This window comes from Mus caroli, chromosome 9 (genome assembly GCF_900094665.2).
Source record: "Mus caroli chromosome 9, CAROLI_EIJ_v1.1, whole genome shotgun sequence".
In the NCBI taxonomy this organism is placed as follows: Eukaryota; Metazoa; Chordata; class Mammalia; order Rodentia; family Muridae; genus Mus; species Mus caroli.
In genome coordinates, this window is record NC_034578.1 from 109,969,870 (window position 1) to 109,982,200 (window position 12,331).

Sequence of the window (12,331 nt, forward strand, 5' to 3'; positions counted from 1 at the left end):
TAGGGATGAGATGTCAGACACACTGAGGTAAACAGAGAAAAGCCCTGTTGCATTGATAAAAAAGAAAAGAGCAAACCACACACAACCTAACCCCACACAAACACAGTATTCTCAAAAACACAAATACACTACAATTATGAATTTTAAATCCTATCTTTCCAACATCTTATACTTCTCTTTTTTACTTAGTAGTTTTTGGGTTTCCTTGGCTCAATCTACAAAATGCATGCACCCCACCATATGCTTCCAGTGCCCTCAAGGTTGCAGGACCTAGGAGGTCCTGTGCCTCCTAGGCCTTCAGGAGGGAAGAGGATGTGAGCCAAGAGGCTTGCCAGAGAGGGAAATGCAAAGAGTTGAGGTAGATAGAAATTATCACTTCACAGGCTCAAGCCCTGCACAGAAGAGAATTACATTCATCTGTAAAAAAAAAAAAAAATTTAAGCTGAGGTAGGACTTAGGCAATGTTGTACTTTTGTTCTTTAAAAAAAAAAATAATAAAAATAAAGGGGGGAAAAAAAGAAAAAGAAATATCCCTGAGACGATTTCTTCTTTGAAATTAAAAAATGAGAGACACACACATGCACACACTAAACACAGAAAACCCCAGAAGACACAATTAGAAGATGAGGATTCGATTGTTGCCAAAGTCCACCACGACGATCAATCCATCCGGGGTGACCGCGATACCTGAGGGGCGGTCCATCTGCCCGAAGCCACTGCCTTGAGCACCAAACTTGCACAGGAAGCTGCCGTTGGCCTCAAACATCTGCACGCGGTGATTTCTGGAATCGGCTACGATGATTCTCCCTTCCTGGTCCACAGCCACACCCTGTGGTCGCAGGAACTGCCCATTGCCTGAGCCCTCCGAGCCCAAGAAGCGGGCAGATTGGCAATCAGGGTGAATAACCAGAAGCCGGTGGTTGTTGAAGTCGGTGACTACCAGGTGACCTTCATTGTTGAAAGCCACGCCCCGTGGAGAGTCGAAGTGCTTCCAGAGAGATCCCTCGAAGCCGTACTTGTTCAAGAAGACCCCGTCGGGTCCGAACAACTGGATGCGATGATTCCGGGTGTCTGAAACCAGGATCTTGCCCTCAGAATTCACTGCTACATCCCACGGGTAGTTAAACTGCCCGTTCTTGGTGCCTTTCTCACCAAACTTAAGAAGGAACTGGCCCTCGAAGGTGAAGATCTGAATGCGATGATTGTCTTTGTCGGCCACTATGATCCTGCGGGAGGCATCACAAGCCACCCCAGCCGGTCGGTCAAACTGCCCAGGACGAGACCCTAGGGTACCAAACTTGTGGTGGAAGGAGCCACAGGGCTTAAACACCTGGATTCTGTTATTGCTTCGGTCAGCCACTATGATGTAACCCTCCTTATCAACACTCACACCCCAGGGCCTGCAGAGCTTGCCTTCCCCGTCACCTTCACTGCCGAAGCTCAGCCCGGGGAGCCCGATGCCCACATAGCTGCGGCCCGACTTGACCACGACCTTGAAGGGGCTGTTCTCTATGTGCTGATTGTACAATGTCACGGACACCAAGTGCTCACCCTCAAGCTGGGGCCTGTAGCTCACTATGTAAGTACCATTCTGCTGGTCGCTCACTTCTGCACCAAACAGGTTTCCATCGGGGCCGAGGACCACAACTGACATCAGGTCACCTCCCGAGTGGCGGGGCTCACCATCGTGGTCATAGCCCATGACAGTGAAAGAGGCCACCTTTCCCTGAAGGGCACGCTTGATGCCATCTCCTGCAGCCTTCGTGAGTGGGGCGAAGGCCCCGCTGCTGACAAAGCCAATAGACTTGAGGGCGAGATACAGGGCCTGGTCAGGGGGCGTGAACATAATGCGGTCATCTTCTTGGGGCTGCAGGAGGCCCCGGATGGTCTTGAGCTCCTGCACCTGGGCCAGCATCCGGTCTCGGGCCAACAGGATGTCCAGGGCGCGGCCCTCTTCCAGGACCTGCTGCACGGCGCTGATGGTGCTCTCCAGCTTGGTGAGACTCTGCCTCAGCTTCTCCACCTGCAGGAACAGAGACTTCGCCTTCACCTGCCGAATCTTCTCCACCTGAGGAGGGAGGAAAGAGACGCTTAGAACCAAGCACAGAGAGCAGAGGGTGGGGAACCCACGGCCATCTCGAGTGGAGGTAGAGATGGGCAATTATCACCTGACAAACAGAACAATTCCTTCCCTCCTTTCTCTTTTCTGCATTCAAACCCTAACAGTCACCCAGGTAGACTGCCCCAGCCTCTGAGGTAAAAAGACCAACTCACACACTTTGCTTAGGGGGAACCACGACCTCTTAGTGCTCTTAAGCTGAGAGCTACAGAAAACCGACTATGGACACAGGGGACAACTTTTCTGAGGTCTGGGCTTAGAAATTAAAGAAATGTATTTAAAAAAAAAAAAAAGATTTATTTATTTATTTTATGTGTGTGAGTACACATGTCTTCAGACACACCAGAAGAGGGCATCTGATCCCATTACAGAAGGCTATGAGCCACCAGGTGGTTGCTGGGTCTTGAACTCAGGACCTCTGGAAGAGCAGTCAGTGCTCTTAACCAATGAGTCATCTCTCCAGCCCCAAAATTATTTTAACTGTGTGTGTGCATGAGTGCAGGTGCCCAGAGGCCAGAGGTGCTGGATTCCTGGGAAGCCAAAATTCTGGTCTCATGGAAGTGTGTACACGCACATGTGCATGCTCTCTCATTCATCTCTCTCTCTCTCTCTCTCTCTCACACACACACACACACACTAGTTTGTTTCATGTTTTGTTTGGGGGGGGGGGTTCTGAGGGTAGGGTCTAATCACGTAGCCTTGACTGGCCTGCTGCACTTGAACTCATAGAAACCTACCTGCGCTGGGCTCCACAGGTTCTGTTACCTCAAAGGCGCGTGCCACTCAGCACACCCAAACTCCCGATCTAGAGGGATCCTATGCCCCTGCAGGCACCCAACTACATGCCCACACATTGTTTTTTGTTTTGTTTTGTTTTAATTTTAAGGGTATTGAGGGGGGAGGGGAACACATTACTAAGAAGCTATCTCTAACACAGTATTAGATCAAAACAAGCCATCCAACTGGAGGCCTCTCTTATAAGTTAACCTTGCAACCCTATGTTCAGAACAGCCGGAGAAGCAGGTTGCTCACCAGCAGAAAGGTAGCCATGGCTAGGGAGAGGACACATAACCAGAAAGGCTACAATGCTGTACGGTAGGAGCCTTCCCAGCTGACTGTTATCTGCAAGCCCACCAGGATGCTCAGCTATCGTCCCTGCCTTCAACAGGAAGGACACGGATGGAAAGACACAGACTCACTCCCCACACCCCCAAGTGAAGGCTTTACCACGTGGGTCAAGAAGTGCAACCAGCCGGGAAACCCAAAATAAGGACAATTTCCTCCCCAGCCCTCTGCTAACAAGAGTTGATTGTCTGCCTTTGGCTGGCCTCCTTTCCCCGAGTGCACAACAGAAAACCTGCACCCCGGCCTTCCTGGCTCCCCGGGCCCTTCTGAAAGGATTTCTTGTTGTTTTGCTACGTGAGTGACACCCAGCATTCCAGGGACACCGCCCCCCTCAAACTTTCTGGAAAATTACCAACTCTTTCTAAACTTAAAGCTTGGGCCTCAGATCTTGAAAGGAGGCTCCAGTGCTGTGCACGCCCCGCCTGAGGGAGCTGACAGGGGAAGCTGTGAGCCTATTACCTTCCACAACAGCTCACACTCCCGATCCTCCAGGGCCTTCTTGTGGCGAGCTGTGACGGCCTTGACCTCAGACTGGACCACCTTCGCCTTCATCTCCACCTGTTCTGCCACAGTCTGGGCCTGCTCGATGCTCAGCTGCAAAAGCAAGCAAAACCTTGAGGCATTGGAAGGGACATCACCTCTTACCTCACATACAGCAACTTCCAAGAGGCCTGTAGGGCTCGTGCTGGCTGGCACCCGAGGGTGTGTAAACTGAGAGTGGCTGGCAAAGGCTGAGCCTCTTTGTCTCCGAAGTGGCACCTCCAGTGACTATCAGACTATTAAGGGACACTCTTTAACAACAGGGTCATGGGCGTGACTGCGTTTGTGTGGAATACTGGGAATGACCGTCAGGTGTAAAGTAGCTCTGAGCTTGCACGGATTTCCTGGACTTACTCCCCACACCTGAAGGCCAGAGAGGTCCCTCTTGAGGGCGCAGGAGGGCGAACGGAGGTTAGTGGTCTCTCCGCCACGTGTGCATCATTTTCCAGCCATCTCTCCTAAGCCAACAATGTGCACTCTGAGGGTATCTATCACCTCATCTAACCTAAGAAAATCCTCAATCACGCCCTGCAGTCCGGGGCCTCCATCTTACAGCACCAGCCTCGGTACATCGGGAAGCTTAATCAGGCATATTGTTCATAAAAAATTAACTGGGACAGAAGGCCTGGTGTGTTCATTAATATTACATGAAGTGTGTCAAAAAAGCCGCAAGGATTTCTTTGAGACACGGAGGGACGAGATGGAGATTCCGCCCTGACTGTCAGAGGAACCCATTTTTAGAGTAGATGATCCTACCCATAGTATGTATATAAAGCAAGCGTGAGGCATAGATGGAGCTGAACCGATAGCAAGCAGTACACAGATACCTGCCTGGGCAGGACACCATGGATACAAGATGGGATGTGGTGCGACTGGGAGGGCTTCGGCACCTCAGGCCGGTGAGGTATTTTATGAAGGTAACCCAGGTTCAAATCTCAGCTCCTACTAGGTTCTAAGCAGGCATTTACTACAATCCTCTCAAACCTGGCCAGAGGCCTTCAAAGAAACCTGAGAAAAACATGCAAAGAGCCAGCTGCTGCCAGAGTCAAAACTACCACCAGGGACATTCTGCATCCAGAGTGCAACCACCAGAGTAGAATTCTCTTCCCCAAACTGCATGCAGTGGCAAGTGCCCTGCCCTGCCCTGTCCTCCCAGCAGGGACTCCTACATGCTACACCACCTGGGCTGGATTAGAAGGGACACTGTGCAAGCCCTCAATACCCACTGACTACCGACCTCTCTCTGGCTCTAGGCAGACTGTATGCTTATGGCTGTGTACATGGCTTGGGATGCCTTCTCACTCCTTAAATTCTTCCCAACTTCAAGTTCAGCTTATGAATCTCTTCACTTTCTTCCCAAGGTTGAGAGCACCCAATGCCTGTCCTTCGGCTTACTGTCCCCCCATCTTAATCTTTTTTTAAACAAAGGGTTTCTATTTAAGATTTGTTTTATGTCTGAGTGTTCTGCCTGAATGTATGCCTATGAATCAATCACGTATATGCCAAATGCCAGCAAAGATCAGAGGAAGGTATCAAACGCTTAAGATCTGGCATTATAGATGACCGTGACCTTGGGTGCGCTGCGGCTTGAATCTGGGTCCACTGCAAGAGCCGCTAGAGCCATCACCAGCCCCTCCATCTTCCATCTTTGATTACTTGTCCATAGTTTGTATATGCTCAGCCCAGGGAGTGGCACTAGTAGAAGGTATAGCCCTGTTAAGAGTAGGTGTGTGACTGACTGTGGGTGTGGGCTTTGAGACCCTCCTCTTAGCTTCCTGGAAGCCAGTATTCTGCAAGATAAAGATGTAGAACTCTCAGCTCCTCCTGCACCATGCTTGCCTGGATGCTGCCATGTTCCTGCCTTAATGATAATGGACTGAACCTCGGAACCTGTTGCAAGCCAACTCCAATTAAATGTTGTCCTTATAAGAGTTGCCTTGAGCAGGACAGTGGTGGCGCACGCCTTTATTCCCAGCACTTGGGAGACAGATGCAGGCAGATTTCTGAGTTCGAGGCCAGCCTGGTCTACAGAGTGAGTTCCAGGACAGCCAGAACTACACAGAGAAACCCTGTCTCAAAAAACCAAAAAAAAAAAAAAAAAAAAGAGTTGCCTTGGTCATGCTGTCTGTTCACAGCAATAAAACCCTAAGACGTTACTTTTAATAAATGTACATATGTGTGCGTGCATTCGTGTGAGTATAATAAGCAGTAAGTGCAAGTCCCTTCAGGGGTTAGATTTAGATCACTTAGGAACTTCTATGAAGTCTGTGTTTCTAAACCGAGTCCTGAGGGTCCCTGTTTCCAGGCTGTTGGATTTGAAGCTCCCTGGCCAAAGGACCGCACACCTCTAATCCCTGTGTTCAAGGCTGGTCTAGTCTTTATAGAGTTTCAGGACAGCCAGGGCTACCTCCAGACCCTATTGTGTAGAATTTAATGACCAATCCCCTCTTTTCAGATGGGTCACTAACACAGAGCCAACAACAAGCTGCACTGTCTCTTTTTCAAGACAGGGTAGGGTCTCTCCGTGCGGCTCTGGCTATCCCCGAACAAGAATGAGAAGGGGGAGGAAGAACAGGAAGGGGGAAAAGAAAGGGGAGGAAAAAAGCAAGCCGGAAAGATGAGCTACTTTCTAAATATGCAAATGAGGGGTGGTGCTTGCCTCCAAGCTGACAACCCAAGTGGTGGAAAAACACACAAAATTGTCCTCCTCCCGACCTTCCTCCATACGACATTGGTGGTACATCAAATTCCTACATACATAGCTACCTAAATAAAACTACGTGGACCAGATAGATGGTTATCTAGTAAATTATCATTTTATGTTAATGTGATACCATCTTTATGCCAATCATTATCTTTAAAGTGATTTTCAAAAATGTAACAACTGGTAGCCGGGCGTAGTGGCGCACGCCTTTAATCCCTGCACTTGGGAGGCAGAGGCAGAGGCAGGTGGATTTCTGAGTTCGAAATGGTCTGGTCTACAAAGTGAGTTCCAGAGACAGCCAGAGCTATACAGAGAAACCCTGTCTCGAAAAAACCAAAAAAAAAAAAAAAAAAAGTAACAACTGTGTCTTGGGGTTTTCAGGGCTTGATAAAAACCATGAGGACAATAACTAACCTGGGAAGGAGAGGCTGCCTGCTCACAGGCCGGTCTGCCATAGGCATATTCTCTCTCTCTCTCTCTCTCTCTCTCTCTCTCTCTCTCTCTCTCTCTCTCTCTCTGACTCTAGCTTGTGTGCAGTTGACACAAAAGTAGTCAACACACTATACAAATGTAATGTTCAGGGACAAACTGACTCTCCTCTCTCCTGCCAAGCAAGACCAGTAGAGGGCAGGAGAATGACTGCCTGTTTCACACAGGCATGGACAAATGTGTTCTCCTGTGACCGTATGAGGTCTGAGTGTGTGTGAGTGAGAGAGAGTGTGTATGTGAGGGTGAGAGAGAGAGAGTGTGTGTGTGTGAGTGTATGCATTCATCCTAGCATGTTCCCAGAGATTTACTGCTGAGTGTACTGGAAGATCTGTTTCTTCCAACAGGTAGAAGAAGTATAATGGCACCTGAACAACTACAAACCATTTGAGCAAGGGTCACAGCATTCCTAAGGATAATAATAATAAAAAAAAGACTGTGTCGAGGAGCAATGAATCTGTTCTGATCACATCCCAGCGGGTACAGGATCTGCAGGCCCTGCAACCAATGAATGAATGAACGGGCCAGGCCAGGCCAGGCAAGTAACAGAGGTAGCAGGGCAAAGGACTCCATGGCAGGCTTAGCAGTTAGAGATCTCCACTCCACAGAGCATTGTCTGTATTTTAAAAACATGCCTTTACTTTTGTGTCTGAGTATTTGCATGCATGTCTGTGCACTGAAAGCCCGCTGTATCCACGTAGGCCAGCAGTGGGCCTGGAGCTAGACAGTTTTGAGTGGGATAAGAGGAAGGTAACTTGGACATTTCCAGAAAAGATGAGAACCCAGGGCAGGTCGACTCCAGGTCTGCACTCCGGGTCTACTAACTCCTGAGCGGCAGCTGTGTGGGTTAGGCTGGGATGAACCCTGTTTCCAAGGTACAGCCAGGAACTCGGCTGCTGGAAGACTCTCAGATTGGGAACAGGACCCTCCTACAGTCCACCATGTTAAACACAGCCAACAATTTAACAATCACTTGTCTGTAACTCCAGTTCCAGGGTTCAATGCCGCCTCCTGCCTCTATGGGTACTGAGCAGTCACATGGCTTTCCAGGCAAAACACTGACATACACAATTCAATTTCTGAACTTTAAACTTCAAAACAAAACAAAAATCCACTGCCACCACCAACTCTGTTCAGTGGGCAAATGTGCTTCCTGCCAACAGATTCCTTCAAGCTGTTCTCTGACCTCCACAACCAACCACACAACCACCACACCACCATCACCACCACCACCACCAACAGATCTAACCACATCCATGACCAAAATATTACATCTCCAGGAGCGGGGGGAAAAAGAGAGACAGGATAAAAGCAACCTAGCCCAGACCCCTTGAATGCATTATTGCATTGAACAGACCTCGCAACGCTGGGGGTCGAGGGTTCTCTTTCCAGAACAACCTTTATGTTCAAGGACTTTTTGTTGTTTGTTTGTTTTGTTTTGTTTTTTCGAGACAGGGTTTCTCTGTATAGCCCTGCCTGTCCTGGAACTCACTCTGTAGACCAGGCTGGCCTCGAACTCAGAAATCCGCCTGCCTCTGCCTCCCAAGTACGTTCAAGGACTTATTATCAGTCTCCCAAGGCAAGCTGTAGACCCAGTGGTAATCCAGGGACTCTGACTGCCAGTCAGTGGACATAGAAAGAACTTAAGTAATTAAAAAAAAATAAAAATGGTGGTCCACATGTTTAATTCCAGCACTTAAAATCTGTGAGTTCGAGGCCAGCCTGGTCCACAGAATGAGTTTCGGGACAGCCAGGGCTGCACAGAATAACCCATCTCAAAAAAAAAAAAAAAAAAAAAAAACCCACCTTGCCAGGAAAGAGTCCAACTACTATTCAAGAACACCAGCAAATTGTGAAAGTCACAGGTAGGCTGGTAGGCCAGCCAGGCTTCATATGTGATGGTTACAACAAGACAAAAAAATCCTGGGGCAGGAGAGATGGCTCAGCAGTTAAGAGCACTGACTGCTTTTCCAGAGGTCCTGAGTTCAAATCCCAGCAACCACATGGTGGCTCACAACCATCCGTAATGAGATCTGACGATCTCTTCTGGTGTGTCTGAAGACAGCTACAGTATACTTACATATAAACAATAAATAAATCTTAAAAAAAAAAAATCCTAGCTCTGAGTCTTGGCAGCACAATGCAGGATCATAGCTGGGACTCCACAGTGAGCAGTCAGTCTTTCTACTCTCTGATCCCTGTACCTTCAAGGTTGTGTGTGTGTGTATGTGTGTGTGTTGCTATAGAAGCCATTAAGTAGAAATCAAAGCTCCCACACACCCTACAGCAGTCAGTGCCTGGCCCAAGCACAACCATACTCAGACACCAATGAAAACTTTCTGTAAGGAAGAAAATAATTTTATTAAGGGACTTTTGAAAACATAAATTAATGGGTTCAATTCCCAGCAACCACACGGCAGCTCACAACTGCCTATAATTCCAAGATCTGACACCCTCACACAGACATACATGCAAGCAAATCAAAAATGCTCGAAAAAGAATTTATTTAAATATATTTAATTATATAAGCATGTATGTGCATGTGTGTGTATATATGTATGTGTGTATGTATATATAATGAAGGGCCCCATTCTATGTAATACTTTCAAGACACAGTGACTGCCTCTCCTCCCTCTCATTCATATTAGGAACGGCTCGTTATTTTATGTCTGAGTGAATGTGCATGTGTGTATCCAGATGAATGCAAAGCAGGGCATCAAATCAAAGAGCTGCCCAGATCTAAAATTCAAATTTTAAGAAACTCTGCAGCAGAAAAAATAACGACTCAGAGAAGGGTCATGTTGACCACATACCCTGTTATGTTCTGTATGAAGTTTGTTAATCTTAAGAAACTCCACGACTATTAATTTCATGTAGGGCCCATCAAATTCAAGGTCAATATGGACTGTTTTATCTTAAAATGGCTTGAGTCAGGGCCGACGACTGGCCGGTACTTCTAGTGCCTGTGTTTGAGCTCACTGTGTGTTCTTGTGGTTTTAGCCTTTCTAGGCTGTTCCTGAGAGATGTCTACTGCATAGCTAGACAGTCTTGGGGGGTGTGCTGAATAAGCCATCCCTGTTTAACTGAGATGGGAGTTTGTGTGGTTTGTGGGGAGACTCCTGTAACACTCTGCCTCTGAGTACTGGGATTAAAGGCGTCTGTGCAGCACCTCCACTGCCCAGGCTTCCAGTAAGTATTCTGAACTACTGAGCCACACGCTTGCAGTGCCTACAGAGACCAGAAGATGGAGTTTGGTCCCCTGGAGCAATGTGTACCACCCTATTCGGGGTGTGGGGTGTGAGTGAGGGACCAAACCTGAGTCCTCCTTGAGAGTGACAAGAGCCTTAACAGATGGCGGCATTTACACATCTGGTGAGTAGACCCAATTAGTGGATCAGTAGCTGACCCATCTTCCCAGGCCTTGGGCACCAAAGGATAGTCACATATACATTCCATATGCAAATTCAAACACTCTCACAGCAAAACAAAAGACGTGGTCAGGCATAACAACGCACACCCCCAAACCCCCAGCACTCAGAGCAAGCACAGAGGATGTTCTGTGCCAGCCTGGATGAATTTACACAGCACTACACTGTGTAAAAACAAACGCCAACCAAACAGATGTACTATGCCTAGTACAACTCTATGTCCTCTAAGTGCTCTTCCCAATGACTTTCGCAATGTGTGCTCTTGTGACTTAAACAAGGACGACTCCATCCACATACAGTGTCACCAGCAGCTAATAGGCTCTCCGAGGTTGGGGGGTGGGGCTCACACATCATGACCTCTTCCTGGTTCCTAAGCAACCTATTTTAGCAACAGAGAACTCTGTTTGGTCTTAACCAATAGCCCAGGTGCAAACATTTGTATACTGTAAAAACTGGGCCACACCAACCTTCCCTCCTGTGGTTTATGCGGGAAATAAACTAGATTAGCAGTTATGGCTTCAGGAAAGCCAACTGACCTCATCTTTTAGCTGCCCCACCCCACGCTGGCTGGCTCCTCAGGGAAGAAGCACTCAGAGCCCAGTTAGGGGGCATGCTCACATGCACGGGGGTGGGGGTGGAGGGTGGCCGCACAGTCTGTGCAGGTGTATCCATTAGCATAATATGCCTCCATCCCAGTGCAGGCACCCACCTGGCACCCTGCTCCTCTACCCAGCATGCCTCAGGATCTCCAGACCAACACTGGATACTGATCACCAACTAATATTTGGCCTCCATGGTCTACACCTGGGGTTTCTGCTTAGGCAGTTGAGCAAAAACCTCCTATCCCTCTCCTCTTCCTTAGCTGAAAGCACGTGAGATCTCCTTATTTAACCACTCACTTAAAGCACCTCCTTAAACAGCAGAGACAGGAGGATCCCTGTGAAGATGAGGTCAGCCTGGTCTATAAATCAAGTTCCAGAATAGTCAAGAGTCAATAGAAAGGTCCTGTCTTGGGGCTGGAGAGATGGCTCAGCGGTTAAGAGCATTGTAGGGTAGGCTCTTCCAGAGATCCTGAGTTCAATTCCCAGCAACCACATGTCGGCTCACAGCTCATCGTAATGGGATCAGATGACCTTTTCTGGTATAAATAAAATAGATAAATCTCTAAAAGAACAAGAAAAGAAAAAAAAAAAAGAAGAAGAAGAAGAAGATCCCATCTCAATTTAAAAACAAAACACCAGGGGGAGGAAGAGGGAATTTAAGACTATACAAAGATCTAGAAAGTGGGACAGGTGACTGCAGCTCTCCTCGCCTCAAGTCAGAGGCAGTGTCCAGGGACACAGTTATCCAGGAGACAGGGCAAAACAGTTTTTAGAGAATCCTAACTTTTTAACAGTACAAGAGAAGACACTGGGCACGATATCTGTGGAAACGAAATCATGTTGTCACAAAGCAGAACAATGGAGACACAATAACTTAAGACAGGGCACACTACACAGGCCTTTTGTTTTTTGTCTTGAGACCGGACCTCATGTGGCCAAGGCTTGCCTGGAATTCCAGAGTTCCAGGTCAAGGGGCAGTCCCCTGAGCTGCTGAGGCATTTTCAAAGAAGGCTGGAGAGAGGGCTCATTGCTTAAGAGCAATTCCTCTTGCAGAGAACCCAGATTTGGGTCCCTGTGCCTGTATGGCAAATTTAAAATATCTGTTAACTCCCAGTTCAGGGATGGGAGATTCAATGCCCTCTTCTGGCTTCCATGAGCACTGCACACAGAGACAAACACATGAAGTAAACTAAAAATCTTTAAAAAAAAAAAAAAAAAAAAAAAAAAAAAAAAAAATAAAATACCAATCCTGGTGGCAAGATCTGACACACCAGAAATATAAATTCTTTAACCTGTATTTGAGCATCAGGCTTTATCAGGAGGGAAA

General features: G+C 47.8%; 1 protein-coding gene across 1 annotated transcript in view; it reads right to left on the bottom strand.

The window, feature by feature from the left end:
* Positions 1 to 565: 565 nt before the first annotated feature.
* Positions 566 to 12,331, bottom strand: part of Trim71 (tripartite motif containing 71) — a 52,797-nt gene continuing 41,031 nt past the window's right edge. The window contains exons 3-4 of the mRNA XM_021173355.1: positions 3,704 to 3,838; positions 566 to 2,068 (exon numbers count right to left, since the gene is read on the bottom strand). Of these exons, the coding sequence (XP_021029014.1) occupies positions 617 to 2,068; positions 3,704 to 3,838 (1,587 nt within the window). The 3' untranslated portion in view covers positions 566 to 616. The remainder of the gene's footprint in view (positions 2,069 to 3,703; positions 3,839 to 12,331) is intronic.